Source organism: Salvia splendens, chromosome 3 (genome assembly GCF_004379255.2).
Source record: "Salvia splendens isolate huo1 chromosome 3, SspV2, whole genome shotgun sequence".
Classification (NCBI taxonomy): domain Eukaryota; kingdom Viridiplantae; phylum Streptophyta; class Magnoliopsida; order Lamiales; family Lamiaceae; genus Salvia; species Salvia splendens.
In genome coordinates this window covers 19,160,350-19,179,707 of record NC_056034.1, presented here as the reverse complement: position 1 = coordinate 19,179,707, position 19,358 = coordinate 19,160,350, and the positions used below count along the sequence as shown (strand labels likewise).

General features: G+C 37.7%; 1 protein-coding gene across 1 annotated transcript; it reads right to left on the bottom strand.

Moving 5' to 3' along the window:
• Nucleotides 1-17,402: 17,402 nt before the first annotated feature.
• On the bottom strand, nucleotides 17,403-18,946 carry LOC121794527 (desiccation-related protein PCC13-62-like). The gene is made up of 3 exons (XM_042192724.1): nucleotides 18,540-18,946; nucleotides 18,232-18,457; nucleotides 17,403-17,971 (listed from the first exon to the last, which is right to left on the bottom strand). Exons 1-3 carry the CDS (start codon nucleotides 18,881-18,883, stop codon nucleotides 17,585-17,587), a joined length of 957 nt encoding a protein of 318 aa, XP_042048658.1. The 5' UTR covers nucleotides 18,884-18,946; the 3' UTR covers nucleotides 17,403-17,584.
• Nucleotides 18,947-19,358: the final 412 nt, after the last annotated feature.

The window sequence follows — 19,358 nt, the reverse complement described above, 5'->3', positions numbered from 1 at the left end:
TGGTAAAGTGGATTATATCGCAAATTGTGTATGATATGCCAATACGCGAATTGTTTATATTAATAAATAAACATTTCATGTGTGGACTTTTGTCAATAGTCCCACTGCTTTGCATCGCTCTTTTATATAAAACGATTATGGAATTTGGGCAGGTTCTAGAAATATCCATTGAAATAAATTTTCGTTCTTTCATTGTTTCATTTATGTATAATGTGTATTCAATATTTAAAAAAGTAAATACTGATATTTAAAAAGTAAATACTCTATTAAATACGGTATATGCTTTTTAAGGAGGGAGAGAGCGTATCATTTTAAAAATTAGGAAAAGTGAAAGTGACCGTTGGGGGTCAGGCAGCCAGTCGAGTCGAACTTAAATATTAGGCCATCCACAACGCTGTTCCTATACCGTTCCTATACCGTTTCTTAAACCACTATTTGAGGGCCCACTGTACTTTTTTACTCCATTCCTTAACTAAGGAACGGAACCTGCAACCCTCCGTTCCTTAACCGTTCCTTAAATTACTATTCATTCTATTTCAATTTTTATTTTTATTTCCAACTAAATTAAATTAAATAAACACACTTTATTAAAAAACAAACATACTTTATTAAAAAACAAACATACTTTATTAAAAAACACACAATATTAAAAAAAATTACAACTTAAACTTAAAAAAATTAAAAAAAACACACAATTCAAATCCTAAAAAAATAAAAAACACACAATAAAAAACACACAATTAAACGTGGGAAAATAAAAAAACTACTCCGATGCCGACCCCTGCGTGCCCACCCGGCGTCGCCGACCCCTGCGTGCCCGGCGTCGATGACCCAGAACCACCAAGTGTGTTGTACATGGTCTCCCAATCGCCGAACGCGTTGAGATCCCACCCTCCGGCGCCGCCACCACCGTAATTGCCGTCGCCGGACATTTTTGAAGAGATAGAATATGAAAATTGGAGAGAAATTGATGTTGATGTAGGAAGAATAGATGTGTAGTTGTGTATAAAATGAATGAATTAGGTGTATTTATAGAATAAGAAAATAAAAATAAAAATTAAAAAATTAAGAAAAAGTTAAAAAATGTTACCGTTTAAAAATTTTTTTTTTTTTAAAAAAATTCGATTTTTATATAAAAAAAAATAATTATTGCGTCATTGCTGACGTGTCCCACTCGCGGGCCGGCGAGTGGGAAGCACGCACGCACGGGGATCGGCCACGTCGCCCAGGCGCGTGGCGGCTTGTTCCGTGCCGCGTTACGTGCCGTCGGCACCCGGCACGGAATGGGAACGGGACGGGAGCGGAATGCAGCGCCGCAACGCGTTCCGCGGCGAAACCGTTCCGGCGGAACGGCACGCGGAACGCCGGCGGCACGCGTTGCGGGTGCTCTTATGAGCTCCACCACGCTTTCGTATTGATTTGTTTTCTTGAATTCTGAATAAACATATTTATATTGATCGTTCGAAATCTCGAACAAATAAATACAAATAAAATGGGTCTTATATAGTCACTTCAAATGTGATATATAAGGTCAAACAAATAAAAGATACTCCTCATAGTATGTTTTAGTTCAAGTTTTAAAAAAAATTCGTTGACTTTATAGAAAGAATGAATGAAAAAGTCAATAAAATATAAATTTATTTTTATATACATTAATTTAATAATAAAATGTAAATATTATAAGTCAATTGATTATGAGTAAACTTATTAAAAATGGGAAGAAAAAGAGTAAATATATTGGTAAACGTCCAAAAATGATGAATGCGTTTTTTTTATTGAGAGATATCCTAAAATGATAAAATACATTATTCCTGTTTTTTGAGATAAAGTTGTTAAACCAGGAGATTTTTAAGTACTCTACCAATAAAATGTTTCGACTAACTTACACATAGCATACGCGTCAAAATATCGTGATTCACATAAGATAGGCTCCCTTCATCACCGTCCGCCGACACATTTTGCCGTTGATTTCTCCAAACTTCACTACTTTGAACTTTCTCTATGATATTAAATGTTGGTTAATTATTAAATACTAATAATCTCTATTTTTTAGTGATTCGATCAAATTTATTAATTTTGTAGCATCTAATTTTCAATATTAGTACGTACTATATTTCGTGTATTTAGATTTTAATGGTGGAATCATGACATAAAAAGCCGAAAGAAAAGTTGTAATATCTCAAAAATAAGTCGTATACGAAAATAATACTCCATCCGTCCGTTGAATTGTATCTTTGTTAGATGGTACACCAAAGTAGTAGAGTAATTTATTTTCTTTTAGCAATTTTTTTTTCTTTCTTATATTTTAATCTCTCTTCTTCTCTCTTACTTTTGCTCTCTTTTACTCTTTCTATCCCAGTTAAAATGACCATTTCCTTTTCTGAACGTGTTGTAGGAGTATCATTTTTTTAAAACACGTGTACAAAAAATATATCATTTTAATTGTGAAGGACAAAATACTTTACTTTATCCATTTTAACCTTTAATACATCAATTTCCAAAATTAAATACCAAAAAAGAAATTCATCAAAGAGGAAGTACTAAATAAATACAATCAGTGTGTTTGACTGAAACATAAACAAATATATGTGTTAGGAATTCTTGTATTCATCTAATGAGCGCAGCGAAAATTGCAGACAAGAATAACAGATCTAGATTCATAATTATATTGTAAGTTGAGCACGTAATACACAACGGAACTAAATCTTACTTGTTGTGTTGTTTTCTTCTACGATTGTGTCATGCAAGTTGAATCCACTACTATCGAGGTCCACGTGTATTCTGATCCGATGCAGGAACAATTCCTTGGTACAATCCTTCTATAGAGAAAGCTAGGAAATCTCTTGGTGAACGTAGCGCTGCTTTTCTCTCTTAGAAAATTAGGTTTTCTATGTCTTATGTTCTCCACAATAGAGCATATATATAATAGAATACTTGTAACATTGGACCAAGCCCAATAGAATTATTTCCTATTAATTTAATCTAGCACATTAATCTTTCAATCTCCCACTTGGACTAGCATTAGATATAATACACAGCTCTAACATTGTACCCTTGAGCAGATCAAAATACACATATAGTGTGACCCTTTAGGCCCTCATTATCGACGGCGATCTAATCGAAGTCTGCACAAAACTCCTAGACTGCGTTGGCAGCGTAGCTCATTATATGAAGGACGTTTACATGAATTCAGTAAACAAGCCTTTACACAAAGTTTATAGTAATATATTTTCATTCACGAACCACCCGATTGAGCCTAAGATTTGTCATGTGTCATCCAAATAACTTAATCACTTTATCTCATCTTTATTAAATGACCCATTAGATCATATTCAATTACTTTAATCGAATATATATTTGCATCGGCCAATGACTTAATGGTCAACTAATATAGAGAATTTGAGTGTTCTCTCGAAATTCTAATCGAGGAATGAATCTCATTCTTGGCTCAACTACCATTTCTATTTATCTTATGATATACCCAACACAAGTCCGTGTCTCAATCCTCCTTTGGGAGGCAAAGCGTTGGACAGGATCAAAGCACACCACTCAACAAACAAAATGTGTAATGACCTTAGATCCAAGGACTATTACATACTTCATGTACTAATAAACTGCAGACACTTAACAAAACAGTTTAATAGTAGGGTATACCAATACTCTCCAAAGTATACCATGTGTCCATCACGAGTATCTAATATCTCATAGTTGTGAGAACAACTACATTCTCGAAGAATGTGATGCAAACCACATGCTAACCTATAACATATCATCAATATCTCATTCTTGATGATCATTGGTTAGGGCTATTTTAGAATTATACTATATCATTAATGTCTCACACCATTAACGACAGTCATAATTCAAGGGAACAAATATTTAGAATAAATATAAACATTTCAAATAATTATTCCAATAAGTGCACAAAACCCATAGGAAATAAAATTTTCATATAATGTGATCAAGTAATATTGTCTCAACACAAAATGTTTCTAAGACATATAAAACTGTAACTCCCACTGATTCAAAGCCATTTACCAACTAAGCTCTCAAAGTGCTTGTTGTGTTTTGCTGTACAAAACGGTTTGGTGAAAGGAGCAACCAAATTATCATCAGTGGGTACTCTTTCTAATTTTATGTCGCATCTTTCAATTATTTCTCTGATCAGATGATATCTTCTGGGAACATGTTTGTTCCTGTTCGTAGCTCTGGGTTCTTTTGCTTGCGCAACAGCACCAGTGTTGTCACAATAGAAAGGTATTGCACTATTGGCACTCGGAATGACACCCAGTTCTTTAACGAACTCTAACAAAGCAACTGCTTCTTTGGCAGCTTCAGATGCAGCAATATACTCGGCTTCGGTGGTGGAATCGGCAGTTGTACCTTGTTTGGAACTATTCCAACTCACTGCTCCACCATTGAGGACAAAAACATATCCAGACTGAGACTTATAGTTGTCATGGTCTGTTTGGAAACTAGCATCAGTGTACCCAGTAACTGATAACTCTGGTTGTCCACCATAGACTAAGAAATATTCTTTAGTCCTCCTAAGGTACTTAAGAATAGTCTTAACAGTTTTTCAATGTTCCTCACCGGGATTTTGCTGAAATCTGCCTGTCATGCTAAGCGCATAGGCCACATCTGGCCTAGTAGAGATCATGGCATACATAATAGATCCTATAGCCAAAGCATACGAATCCTTTTCATGTTGTATCTTCTTTGTCATTAGAAGGACAATCCTTCTTTGACAATACAATGCCATGTCCTATAGGAAGAAAACATTTCTTAGAATTCTCCATTGAGAAGCGCCTTAGCAACTTGTCTATGTAAGTGGATTGTGATAATCCTAACATCATATTTGTCTATCTCGATAGATCTTAATTCCAAGGATATAGGAAGCATCACCTAGATCCTTCATCATAAAGGAACTAGACAACCACTCTTTCACGGATTGCATCATGGAACGATCGCTTCCCATAATCAAGATGTCATCAACATATATGATAAGGAAGACAACGTTACCATTCTCACGTTTACTATAAACACATGGGCCATCTTTGCTTCTGACAAAACCAAACGATTTGATTGTTCTGTCAAAACAAATATTCCAACTCCTCGAAGCTTGCTTAAGGCCATAGATAGACTTCTTTAGCTTGCATACTGCATTCGGCCTTTCTTTCGATACAAAACCTTTAGGCTGTGTCATATAGACATCGCCTTCTAATTCTCCATTGAGAAATGCGGTTTTGACATCCATTTGTCAAATGTCAAAATTGTAGTATGCAGTAATTGCAAGTAATATCCTAATGGACTTGATCTTAGCAACTGGCGAAAAGGTTTCATCATAGTCAATGCCTTCGCGCTGACTATAACCCTTTGCCACTAACCTAGCCTTGTAGGTTTGTACTTTGCCATCTGCATCTCTCTTCTTTTTGAAGATCCATTTGCAACCTATGGGGTAAACCCCATTTGGCAAGTCAACTAGTTCCCAAACTAAGTTGAAGTACACCGAGTCCATTTCAGATATCAAGGCTTCAAGCCACTTCTCTCGATCGGTGTCTGACACCGCATCAGTATAGGTCTTAGGCTCATCATCATCTAAATCAACTTCATCATCTTGGTTCTCAACCATTAGATTCAGTCTCTCAGGTGCACGACGAATCCTTCTAGGCCTATTGAGTAGGGCTGTCAAAATGGATATCGGGTATTGGATACTCGATACCCGAACCCGAAAAAATCGGGTAATTGGATACCCGATACCCGAAAAATTGGGTTTCGGGCCGGGATCGGGCATTGGGTTATTGGGATTTTCGGGTATCGGGTTACCCGATACCCGATCGGGTAATACCCGAAAACCCGAAAAATATATATAATTTTACTAATGTTTTATTTAATTTGTCAATTCATTATAGAATGCAGATAGTTGATAGCTAACAAAAGGTCAGCCACTTGCATATTTTCTGAAGCAAACAGAAAAATTCCAATGCTTAAGATGAGTTTGCAAACAGAATTAAATTTCCTCAAGAATTTCGGCACATTTAGTCACCTCCTCATAGAAATATGATCCTAATTAGCCCAGATAAACATGCTCTTCTCCCTCTCTCCTCTCTCTCTAAACAGATACACACACATACAGGGACAAAATCAAGAACAACAAGTCAAGAAAGATGTATCCTCTACTAGGTTCATGAGCCTAAGTAAACATGCCCTTCTCTCATACACAAAATGAAGAACAAGAAGTGAAAAATCTACATTATGCATGCAAAGTCATAAACGCAGCTGAAAACACAAAGTTCTTACTTTATCTTTCTCGGTCTTGTGGAGCACGAGAAACGCAGCTCCAAAAGCACCTCTTTCAATCTGCTCGATGACTTCATAATCCTCCATTCTGGACTTGGAATCCCACTTCTCCGGCTCCATCAACCCCTTCAAATCCGACATGTGTCAGTCCTTTTTCAGCTAAAGATTCAATCTTTAGCCAAAATCAATACACTAATGCACTCACCCTGCTTCAATTCGAGCTGGAAAATCGAGATTCCTCTTCAAAAGGGGACCCGAAATCGTGGGTAGTTTTTGCTCGCGGCAGCTTCAAGCTGAAGTGCCCTTCAAAAATATGAAAAAAATAAAGAATATTTTTAAAATCAGGATCGGGTACCCGATTTTTCGGGACTGGATACCCGAATCGGGTATCTGGGTACTCGAAATCATTTTCGGATCGGGTATCGGGTAGCAAATTTTGGGTTTTTCAGGGTCGTGTATCCGAAAATTTCGGGTCGGGTACCCACGGGTACCCGATTTGGCAGCCCTACTATTGAGTTGGTTTTGCTCTGGTTCAGGCTGTTCATTCTGTATGTGAGAAGGTTCAGGAATATCACTATGATCTGCTTGAGGTAGATGTGATGCAACTATTGTATCATCTTGTCTTTGATGCATCTCATTGTCTTGAGGTGGTCCTTCGAGAGTCTCTCTAAGGTCATCTCTAAGAGTAATTTCCCCTCCCAATAGATCATCAAAAACTCCCACTGAGTTATTGTCCAATCCAGTGGATAATACCTCATCCTCATTGTTAACTTGTCGTTCTTGAATTTCTTCAAGATCTACTGTATTTTGACCTTGTTCCTTGCAGACATAACTGTCTTCAAGGAACGTCACATTCCTTGATGTTATCACCTTGTGATTTTCAGGACAGTAGAAATCGTACCCTTTAGTTTCTTTAGGATATCCCACAAAATAACATTTCTCACTTTTAGTTTTCAATTTATCAGTCATCATTTTCTTAACAAAAGATGGACAACCCCAGGTTCGGATACGGTTAAGACTTGCTTTCTTGCCACACCATAACTCATATGGTGTTTTCTCGACTAATTTTGAAGGAACCCTATTTAGAATGTTAATAACCGTTAGTAAGGCATGACCCCATAGGAATAAAGGAAGACTGGCGAAGCTCATCATGGATCGAACCATATCTAATAATGTTCGATTTCTCCTTTCAGATACTTCATTCATTTGAGGTGTACCAGGAGGTGTCCAATCCAACTGGATTCCATGTGACTTCAAGCAATCAAGAAATTATCGGCTCAAGTATTCCCCTCCTCGATCTGATCGAAGAGTCTTGATACTTTTCCCATGTTGTTTCTCAACTTAACACTTAAACTCTTTAAATTTATCGAAGGCCTCAGATTTATTTTTCATAAGATACACATATCCATACCTTGATAAATCATCAGTAAAAGTTATGAAGTACAAATAACCACCTCTTGCTTGAGTTGGAAACGGTCCACACACATCTGTGTGAATCAACTTTAGCAAATCTTTGGCACGCACCCCTTTCCCAGAAAATGGTTTACTTGTCATTTTTCCTTTGAGACAGAATTCACAAGCTCCATAGGATTCTAAATCAAATGAAGTGAGATAGTCTAACTTTCTCAATCTTGCTATTCTTTTCTCATTAATATGACCAAGTCTGCAATGCCAAAGATAAGTTGCATTATTCGTATTACTTAGCTTAGGTCTTTTGTTTTGCACATTGAGAATATTTCGTTTGTATTCAAGCATATATAATCCATTTTCAAGAGTGGCATTTCCGTAAAACAATCAATTAAAAGAAAATGAGCATCTGTCGTTTGCAACATGGAAGGAAAAACCTTCAATGTCTAACATCGGAATGGAAATAATATTCTTTGAAATAACTGGAACAAAATAACAATTTTGTAAATCTAGTCTATGTCCTGAGGGAAGATCTAATCTATATGTTCCCACGCGTTCGACAGCAACTCTTGCTCCATTTCCAACACGCAAATCAACTTCCTCAGGTCTCACTTTCCTGCAATCACTTAGACCCTGCACATTATTACAAATGTGTGAGCCACAACCTGTATATAATACCCAAGATTGTGAATTATTCATAGACATATTTATCTCAATGACAAACATACCTGAGCTCCCACTTTCTGCACCTTGTGCCTTGAATTTTGGGTAGTCTCTCTTCCAGTGTCCCTTCTCATGACAGAAAAGACACTCATCCTTTGATAATTTCGACTTTTTCTTGGCCCCTCCACTCTTAGGCTTTAGAACAACATCCTTAGATGCTTTCTTCTTCTGTTGCTGCTTATTCTTCCATTTCGAAGACTTCGCAGAAGAGCTCACCATGAGCACAGATTTTACCTTAGCAGTGGAAGACTCATAAGTCTTAAGTCTATTGTGCAGCTCTGGCAGCCCAACCTTCGTGTTGTTCATGTTGAAATTCACAATGAAATTCTCAAAACTACTAGGAAGAGACTGCAAAATTAGATTTGTTGAGACATTTGCGTGGAGCACCGTTCCAATCGATGCTAACCTCTCAATCAAACCAATCATTTTCAGCACATGCTCAGAAACCTTGCTTCCATCATGAAGCTTGCACTTGAAGAGATAGTGAAGTATCTCATACTCCATAGTTTGAGCTTGTGAAGCATACAAACTCTCCAAGTGCTTAAGCATTTCATATGGAAACATGTGTTCATGTTGTCCTTGCAGTTCCAAACTCATAGATGACAACATGACACACTGAGAATCAGAAGCATTATCAATGTGTTTCTGATGAGCTTCAACTTCAAACGTAACAAACTTAAGAGATTCCTTATCGAGGATGACACCGATTGGTTTGTCCAAGATATACTCAACCTTGTCATACCTTAGCACCAAGCGTAAACAACGGAGCTAATCAGTGAAATTTGACCCAGTCAACTTGTTTGTTTCCATCAAACCTTTGTAAACCAAGTTTGACATTTTATGTGAACAGAAAATAAAATGAAAGCAAATCAGAAAAGCATATAAAGATCACATTTGTATCACTAATCAAACAAAAGGTTTATTGTATTGATTAGCTCCCACTAATTTTAACATATATTATGTCCCCTAAACATAAAATACGAATTTATATCAAATATAAATTTTAGTGGTCCAAGATCCAAGTCTATATTATTGCAGCCCCTGCTTTGGCTGATCACTACAATAATATCACAAGGTAGGCCTCCAAGCCAATTGCAACAACTATTTTGCAATTCTTGGTTTATTAATCTAATTAATATGCATCCATAAACTATTTAGGCGGCTTTGGCGTCACTAAACTATTTAAGTAAGTCAACCCCATCACACGATGCCAACCATGCATCTATGAATGAGCCCAGGCCTTGTAGATTTAGAGTAAACACTGTGGCGTAAAACTCATGGTCGAAAAGGTTAGGAACATCAAACAATTATGATGGACGATGCGTTTGTTTCAAAAAACAAGACTTATATTTTATGGGGAAAAGTGTGATACTAGTTTTGTAAATATAATATCTAGTATTAAATTTCAAACAATTACTGGGCGCCGCCTACCCAGACATAGTATAATACGGACTACAAATACTGGGCGCCGCATACCTAGACATAGTATAACACGGACTACACATACTGGGCACCGCCTACCCAGACAATAAAACGGTCTCTAACTACTATAGTTAAATAAAATGAGCATAAATCAAATAACATGCTTATCACATAGGATATCAAATAATGCTCAACAAATAAAATTAAATTTTATTTTCTAACTAAATGTGGATATTTAAATTATATTAATTCAAAATTAATATAGAAATAAATTTATCAATCTAATTATAAATAAATAACTGAAACTATAGTTCACTAGTCTAACTAATGAATTATTTTATGTAACTGCAATTATTAAGTTATTAAGCTACGTATGGATAAAAAATTTTGGGCCCAACTATTTGTTTAAATCTAGGCCCAGTTTTAAAAGTAAATTTGCAAAGCCCAATTTCCAAAGTAAGTGTAACCCAATCACAGCTCTCCACTGCCTTTACTCATCTTCTTCTCCAAGAGTCAAGACGACAAACAGCTACCGCCTCCTACTCTCCGTGAAACAGAGATCAACCGACGGAGCAGCGTCGGGAATGAGAAAAGCACGGCCAGACTCGTCCAAATGATGGGTAGAGCCTCGTGCTTCATCTGACGCCAAGCGCCATGCTTTCTCTGCACCTCGCAGTACACGCCTTCGCCGTCGATTCAATACCCAGTGAATTTGATGGAGATAGGTGGATTTCTAAAATCCATAATTTTCTTTAAAAAACCGAAACCCATTTTGGTTCAAAAACACGTTTTGATTTCAAAATCAAATTAAAACCTTTTCAAACATTATAAAATCCGAAACCCATTTTGGTTTTAAGAAAGGTTTACGTAAATTTTAATTGAAATCTAATTTCTCATAAATCAGTGCAGAGATTTTCGGATTGAAACTTTGAATCCGAAAAGGGATGTAGTTAGGGTTTTTTCTTTTTTTTTTTTTCTAGAATGAAACTTAGATTTCGTGTTTGCACTGAACTTTTTTTTTTTTATTCCGTGTTTGGGAGAGACGCATGACCCTCATGCGTCTCCTTTTAATGAAACACATGACGATTATGCGTCTTTGTGCAAATCACCCGGTCGGGTGTATTGCCACTTGCAATCTCACAATTCGAAAAAATTGAGAGACGCATGTCCCTCATGCGTCTCTCACACAGACGCATAATCGTCATGCGTTTCATTAAAAGGAGACGCATAAGGGTCATGCGTCTCTCCCAAACACGGAATAAAAAAAAGTTCAGTACAAACACGGAATCTAAGTTTCATTCTAAAACAAAAATAGAAAAAACCCGATGTAGTTAAAATTTATTTTCAGAAAATTTTCAATTACATGAACACAGTTAATCCACAAGTAATTAGCAAACAAACTTATTATGAATCGAGCCCTGGGCTCTGATACCCCTGTTAGGAATTCTTGTATTCATCTAATGATCGCAGCGGAAATTGCAGACAAGAATAACAAATCTAGATTCATAATTATATTATAAGTTGAGCACGTAATACACAACGGAACTAAATCTTACTTGTTGTGTTATTTTCTTCTACGATTGTGTCCTGCAAGTTGAATGCACTACTATCGAGGTCCACGTGTATTCTGATCCGATGCAGGAATAATTCCTCGGTACAATCGTTCTATAGAGAAAGCTAGGAAATCTCTTGGTGAACGTAGCGCTGCTTTTCTCTCGTAGAAAATTAAGTTTTCTAAGTCTTAGAAATTTTTTTCTTTCTTATATTTTAATTTCTCTTCTTCTTTCTTAGTTTTGCTCTCTTTTACTCTTTCTATCCCAGTTAAAATGACCATTTCCTTTTCTGAACGTGTTGTTGGAGTATCATTTTTTTAAAACACATGTAAAAAAAATATATCATTTTAATTTTGAAGGACATAATACTTTACTTTATCCATTTTAACCTTTAATACATCAATTTCCAAAATTCAATACCAAAAAAGAAATTCATCAAAGAGGAAGTACTAAATAAATACAATCAGTGTGTTTGACTGAAACATAAACAAATATATGTACATATATTTGCTATTAAAAAAGTACTCCGTATATCATTTGGCTAAGAGTGAACTACATAAACCATCCCTGACGTTTCCATTTGTTTCACACCAAACCCCTGACGTTTAAAAATATCGCCACAAGTCTCTGGCTTTTAATATAATCACGTATCAGGTTTTTTCAGACTAAATTACCCTTCATCCCTAAAAGGGCATTACGGTCATATCACATTGCGTTCTGCAGTGGCAGTCTGCAACTTGGCTTTGATTTGACGTGCGTCAGCCGTCAGCCGTCATGATCACTAAGGGTAGTTCACTCTTCACTCTAAGGGTAGTTTCCAAACAATTTTACTGTCCATTTCGATGCTAAGATACACCGGCAGAAAAGCGAACACAGGCTTCGGGCGTCTGGCCCACTCATTGGCTCAACCTGCGCCGTTGGCCACCGCCATCAACCACCATTTCCGTATCACATTGCCGCCACTTGAAAATAATAGGGGATCTCATTTTATCGATTCGCCCTTTTTCGGCGGAGCTATGGAGCTGATGGCGGTCCCCAAGAGGAAGGTCAATTTTACTTTCGTGAGATGAAATTTGACTTAGATTTAGATGTGATCATTTTTACCAGATTATGTACTCCTCTTTGCTTGCCATTTCTACTTCTGTTAGTAGTACTCAGTAGACATCTTGCAGTTGTTGAGCAGGATGAGGCTCTCTGCTCAGTTCTGAACAATGCTTATGATGAATTTTGGCATGTGTTATGATTTATAGATTTTGGAAAATGATTGTATTTCATTTATTTTGGTTTTAATTAATATAGATCGAAAGTATCATAATTAAACATAATTCCAAGTTCTACAACGGTACAAACTCCAATTGCAATAAACTCTGTTAAAAGTTTCAAAATGGTATTGACGATGAGAGTTTAAACTATACTTTACAAAATAATAAATTTAAATACATGTATTTAAGTGATGGAGGATAAAAATGGCATGCAACATTTAAAGAATTAATTAGAATTGAAAAATGAAAGTGGCGAACGCCATTATACAAGTTTCGAAGCTCTAAAAGATAAAGTTTGGATCTCCAAGAAAAGAATGCAGTTTGTCTGTTAGCTTCAAGTAACGGTCCTGCCGCTGTCAACTAAAGAGAAGGTATACGTGTTAGCAGAAGGTGGGAAGATCGGTGGTAATAATAATATTAATAATAATCAAATCTGAGTTGGGAAACAATGGGAAATTTCATTTGTGAATCATGGGAAGATCGGTGGTAATTTTCACAAAAAGGGTAGTTCAAACATTTAAAATATAGATGCAAGAACACAATATTGGGAAACATCAAATTTGAATTGACAATCTAATTTCTGCAAAAGTGCAGCCTCCCTGCAGAGTAGGCCTGCAACAGAGGGCAAGATGACTGAAATGCCCTTCAAGGCATAAGGGTCTTTTAGTCTGAAAAATGGCTACAAATATCTGATATGTGATTATGTTAAAGGCCAGAGACATGTGACGATATTTTTAAACGTCAGGGGTCTGGAGTGAAACAAATGAAAACGTCAGGGATGGTTCATGTAGTTCACTCTTTGGCTAAACATAGACATTTTTGGGAAGTAAAAAGTTCTCCGAATAAATGTTTTGTTATAGTTCTAAATATTAAAATAGTCGCGTCAAAGTTTTTTTCAATTTTTTTTTTGTCTCCAATGCAATTTCTTGAAAGAATTTAATTTTTCATGTAAATACGTCAAATAAGAAAAGCTAAACCCATAATAAACAAAACTTTTTAAAAAGGAAGAAAGCCTAAAACTGATTTATTCACCTATTTTTCTTGCCATGTCATCATACTGTGTAACGTGCAATTTATAACCAAATTTCCACTGTTTCTCTATCCGTCCTTTAAAATTTGTCATTTATTTCAATTTTTGTATGTCCTAAAAAATTTATCACCTTTCATTTTTATCATTTTTAATAATAGACCTCACATTCCACTAACTTATTTTCACTCACATTTTATTATAAAATTAATATATAAAAGTAGAATCTATATGCCACTAATTTTTTCAAACTCATTTTTTATTACATTTCTTAAAACTCATTCCGGGTTGTTGACCAATTATAAGGACGGAAGGACTACAATTTATCTTAACAATGTGATATTTTTTCTACATTGAAGGACCAGTTGTTTTAATTACTCTGATTCATCTTTAAAACTTAAAAGTCAAGATTTAGTCATGGACATGGCAAATAGGAAACGTGTATGCCTATTATTAGCTAGTTGATTTAGTGGGATTTCACTTTATTTTTGGTGATAAGGCCATCCACAATAGGAATAGCCCAGCCATAGCCTAGCCACAAACTCCTCCTGCCACATCATCAACACTAAAAATCCTCCTGCCACATCATAAATAGCCCAGCCATAGCCTAGCCACATCATAAATAGCCCAGCCACATCAATAGCCACATCACTCAAAATTATATAAAACAAATAATTAACAATCACACAAAATACGCAATTTAACTTACGATACATATACGAGAAAATTCAATAATATTATTAAAATTTAAAAAGTACATTAATTAAAAAAAATTACATAATTAACAAAAAAAACTACTGCCGTGCAGTCCTCCGCGCTCATAACTCTTCAATTAAATCCTTTTGGAGTCGAATATGAGCCTCCGTTTGGGTATATCCCATCCGCCAAGTAGTAGCCCATATCATGTCGGTTGCCGTTGGCGACAAAACTGATGGCCGAACCGACACCCTGACACTGCTCGTTGAAAAGTGGCGACGAGTTGAGGACGTTGAGGTCGTTGTTCGAACCGGCTATCCCAAAATACGCATGCCAAATCCACAGTCGGTAATCAGCTACGGCCTCGAGGATCATCGTGAGATTCTTTCCCTTGTAGCCGGTAGTGTACATCCCTTTCCAGGCGGCGGGGCAGTTCTTCCACTCCCAATGCATACATCCCTGGGAACCCATGTTGTTCCCCGTGCATCCGCAGCAGATCCCGACAGTCATCGGGGGTAGGGCTTCGAAGGTACTGATCACCGAATATTTCAATCACGCCCTGACAGAAATACTTCATACACTCCAGGGCAGTCGTCTCACCGATGTGGAGGTACTCGTCCCACATGTCTGCAGCGCCTCCGTAGGCCAACTGCCGGATTGCCGCAGTGCACTTTTGAATAGGAGTGTGGCCGGGTCTACCAGACGCATCGTGCCTAAAGCGGAAATACAGATACCGTTGCTCCAATCCGTTAACAATACGCATAAACAGGGACCTGCGCATCCTAAAACGGCGCCTGAAAAGGTTGGCGTTGAACCGCGGCTCCAATGCGAAGTAGTCTTCGTATAGGCGCTGATGTGCAGCTACGTGATCATGATCAATCACCGCTCGGCGGTGTACCACCGGTCAAGGTCGAGGTACCGCCGGCTGCAAGGCCCTCTGCATCCATTGATCAATCTCACGGTTCGTATAGGCCTCTAGCGCTTCGTTCATTATACGCTCGTACTCCTCAGCATCCCCATCACTCCCACCACTACCACTGGCGTTACTCATTTCTAGGTGTTGATCTTGTACAGAAATTAAGATAGAGAGAGTACTCGTTAATACAAGTGGTGCGAATGAAAATGACGGGCAAGTCGCGTATATATAGTGTTTCGGAAACAAAAAAAAAATTAAAAATTCGCGCTAGGCGGTGCGCTAGGCGATCCGGACGCTGTAATAGCGCCTAGCAGATCGCCTAGCGCCACGGAACTGCCGAGCGCTAGGCGTTTTTTTTTGCGAAAATCGCTGGGCGGCTGCAATAGACCGCCTAGCGCCGACGCTCGGCTAGGCGGTGCGCTAGGCGCTATTGTGGATGCTCTAAGGCCATCCACAATAGGAATAGCCCAGCAATAGCCTAGCCACAAACTCCTCCTGCCACATCATCAACACTAAAAATCTTCCTGCCACATCATAAATAGCCCAGCCATAGCCTAGCCACATCATAAATAGCCCAGCCACATCAATAGCCACGTCACTAATAACAATTATATAAAAATGAAATAATTAACAATCACACAATATACGGAATTTAATTTACGAGACATATACGGGAAACATTAATAATACTATTAAAATTTTAAAAAGTACAATAATTTTAAAAAATTACAATAATTAACAAAAAATACAATAATTCACTCCTCTGCTCTGTCGTCGTCTCCTCCGTCGTTGTCGCGTATATATAGTGTTTTGGAAAAAAACAAATTCGCGCTAGACTGTGCGCTAGGCGATCCGGACGCTGCAATAGCGCCGAGCGGATCGCCGAGCGCACCGCCTAGCGCCACGGAACCGCTGAGCGCTAGGCGGGTTTTAATTCCGGAAATGGCTGGGCGGTTGCAATAGATCGCCTAGCGCACCGCCTAGCGCCGGCGCTCGGCTAAGCGGTGCGCTAGGCGCTATTGTGGAAGGCCTAATTGAATGAATGAATTGGGTAATACGCTTATCCACTAAACTAAGCCATCTCTGCTTTTATTGGGTTTAGAGTATCCATCGAATCTAATTTACTTTATAGAATAATGCTTTCTTTCCTTAACTCCTTTCCCACAATAAAATTAATTTTTATATCTTATGTATCTGCATAATCCTCTTTCCACAACTTAAAAAAGAACTTACTATAGTTTCATAAATTGAATATAATCTACAATATAATTTGATGTTTACCAATATAAGAAAAAAGTTTCGTTCCTAATGGTGCTCAAGCTTTGATTTATTAATTTTATAAATTAAGTTTTATGTCAATTGATCCATTGTCATTTGCTATAATTCAAATGCCATGATGTTCAAAAGAAGGGGCAAAAAAACATCACCATCACGCATTCATTTATATATTCAGTCTGTGTTAGATTGTTAGTTTTGCCTTGGCAGTAGAGCCGGTAGGTACTCCACCTTGTAGTCCTTTCCTAGTTTGAGGCATTCCCTCTCACATTTTAAAATTAGAAATAGTTTTTCTTTTTAGAGAATTGAGAAACTATTTTTGGCTTTCTATTTAATGTTAGTGCCACTAATATTCTTTAAACATTTACTGCCTTTAAAGAACAAGAATTCTTACAAAATTTAAATGTTGAAATAAATTTCGAAGCTAAAAGGCTCAAATTAAGAAAATAAAGTTATGTCAGTAATTGTTTGAAGAAAACATTAATCACTACAAAATTAATATAGTCATTAGTAAGTACTATAATAATGGTAGTGATAAAAATCAAATACAAACTCCAAACTTTTCAACACAATGCCAATACAATCTCAACACAACGTCAACTGTTGACACTGTATTGACATTTTTTGTTGCTGCTATTTTGTCATCTGTTGATATTTTCTAACGGTCCAGATCATAGTTTATAGTTTGTACAATATATAGAGTTTTGCGTTGGATCACATTTCATAATAATTAATAGCAATTTATAGTAGTATTTCACATGAGTAACACAAAAGGCCACAATTACGCACCCACAGGCCACATAGAACTATCATATGGAGTACTAATATAACTGTAATTAAATATATTAATGTGTCAATATCCCAATCACATGTTCAATACATCAAGCCACATCCCTATTACATAACCTGCTTGGCTTATTAATCATAAGTAAAATTTGATATAGTTTTTTTATTGAGGAAATACAGTTGACAGAATGACAGCAGCAGTAGTAGTAGTAGTATATTAGATCCATGGCTTGGGTTGAAGGAAGTGAGTCGCTATCTTGCCCCTCCCTCCCCTGGGGAAGAAGCCGCCGGGAAGGTGCTCGTCGCCGGTGCCATAAACAATCCTCAGTATCTCCGGCGGAGTCCTGCTGTACGAGAGAGAGTTGGGGTCAGCCGAGAGCAGGTTGGTGTCGGTCTGATTCTCTGCCCCCATACACTCCGGCACAATGATGCCTTCATCCTTCACGCCACACTTAGCCAATCTGTTTCTCAGCTCCGAAATCCGCCAGGTGAACTCCGCCACCGTGTGATTGTAAGGCCACACCACCTCCCCCGCCCGCTCGTACAAATACTCCCTGATCACCGCGTCCTGCCCCGCCTCCACCCCCAACAGCCCCGCCACAAGCTGTCCCCATCACACACAATCAAATACTACTAATCATTTATAGTAAAAAAGAAAGAAAAACTTGTGTATGTAAGATGTGCTAACTTGATACCTACATATAAATTATCTGTTTGATAGACTTGCTAAGATAACACAAGATAATTAGAATAAGATGAGCTTTAAAGATATAAAGCTGGGCCTCTCTTATCTACCAACCATTCAAACAAGCCATGTTAATTTAACTGTGCTATCAAATGGCTGTTGAGTCTATCTATACATACGCGTTTGGAGTAATATCCGGTGAGGAAAGGGTTGGCTCCAACGTAGCCCAAGAGGCCTACGTAGGGCACCGTGTAAGCTCCCAACATGTAGCTGAGGGGGTCGCGGTAAGGGTTGAAAGGTGGCTCAAGTTCGTAACCAAAGGCTTCGTTCATTATCGTTGCGAAGTTGGCAGCGCTGAGATTCAGCAGAGGCCTTGGAAATCCACCCACCGTCCTTATGATTGACCTGCACCAGCACCACCACAACTATCAAATTAGCATTCATTTTTATTTCTCTAAGCATTACTATCATAGTAGTATTATATAACCTGACGTGGCCGATTTCTTGTAGGCCGAATTCTCCAGTGATGTTTCTGGTAAGGGGGTCGAGATTTGCTTTCTGCGGGGCGATAGGCGGGGGCCCGCCATTCACGAGCTCCGGTGCCGCGTGATCTAGGCCGTACCCGAAGGCGCTCCACATGAATAATTCAGCTTCCAAGAACTCCAAATTCAGTGCAAACTGAATGAAGTCCACGTCAAGCCCGGACACTGGGGTTCCATGGGTCGGGTAACCCGGCGGGCAAACCGGGTCGGAGCTACTACTTGCAACAAGCATTAGCATTGCAATGCCAATGATTACAAGTGTCATTTTTCTATTTTGGTTCGCCTGCATGTTTTCGTTGGTGCCAGGAAGGATTGGTGTGGATACTTATATAGTGGAGTAATTAGTTACCAATATTTCAACCATAATGAAATAGAAAAAGAAAGAAAGCGAGTCTACACCTCCTCTTTAATACTCCCTCGCCCTTAAAAATACATCATATCGCATTAAAACTCGTGTTATTTCAAATGTTCAGCTTCCTCCGTCCTATTGAAAATGACTCACTTTTCTTTTTAGTTTGTCCTACTCAAGATGACCCATTACCAAAAATATAAACATCTTTATTTCTAGTTTATTCCATCTCTCTTATTTTATTCTTTTCGTCTAACACACAAAATAAAATTATATAAAATCTTGTGCTTTCAAAGAAGGGGCTCCCTTAATTGGGACAGAGGAGTATTTTTTTAGAGATAGGGGGAATACTATTGAAAAAGGCAATTATCGTAGGTCGAATGCTGAAGGACATATCTTGTCAATCAAATTTTGT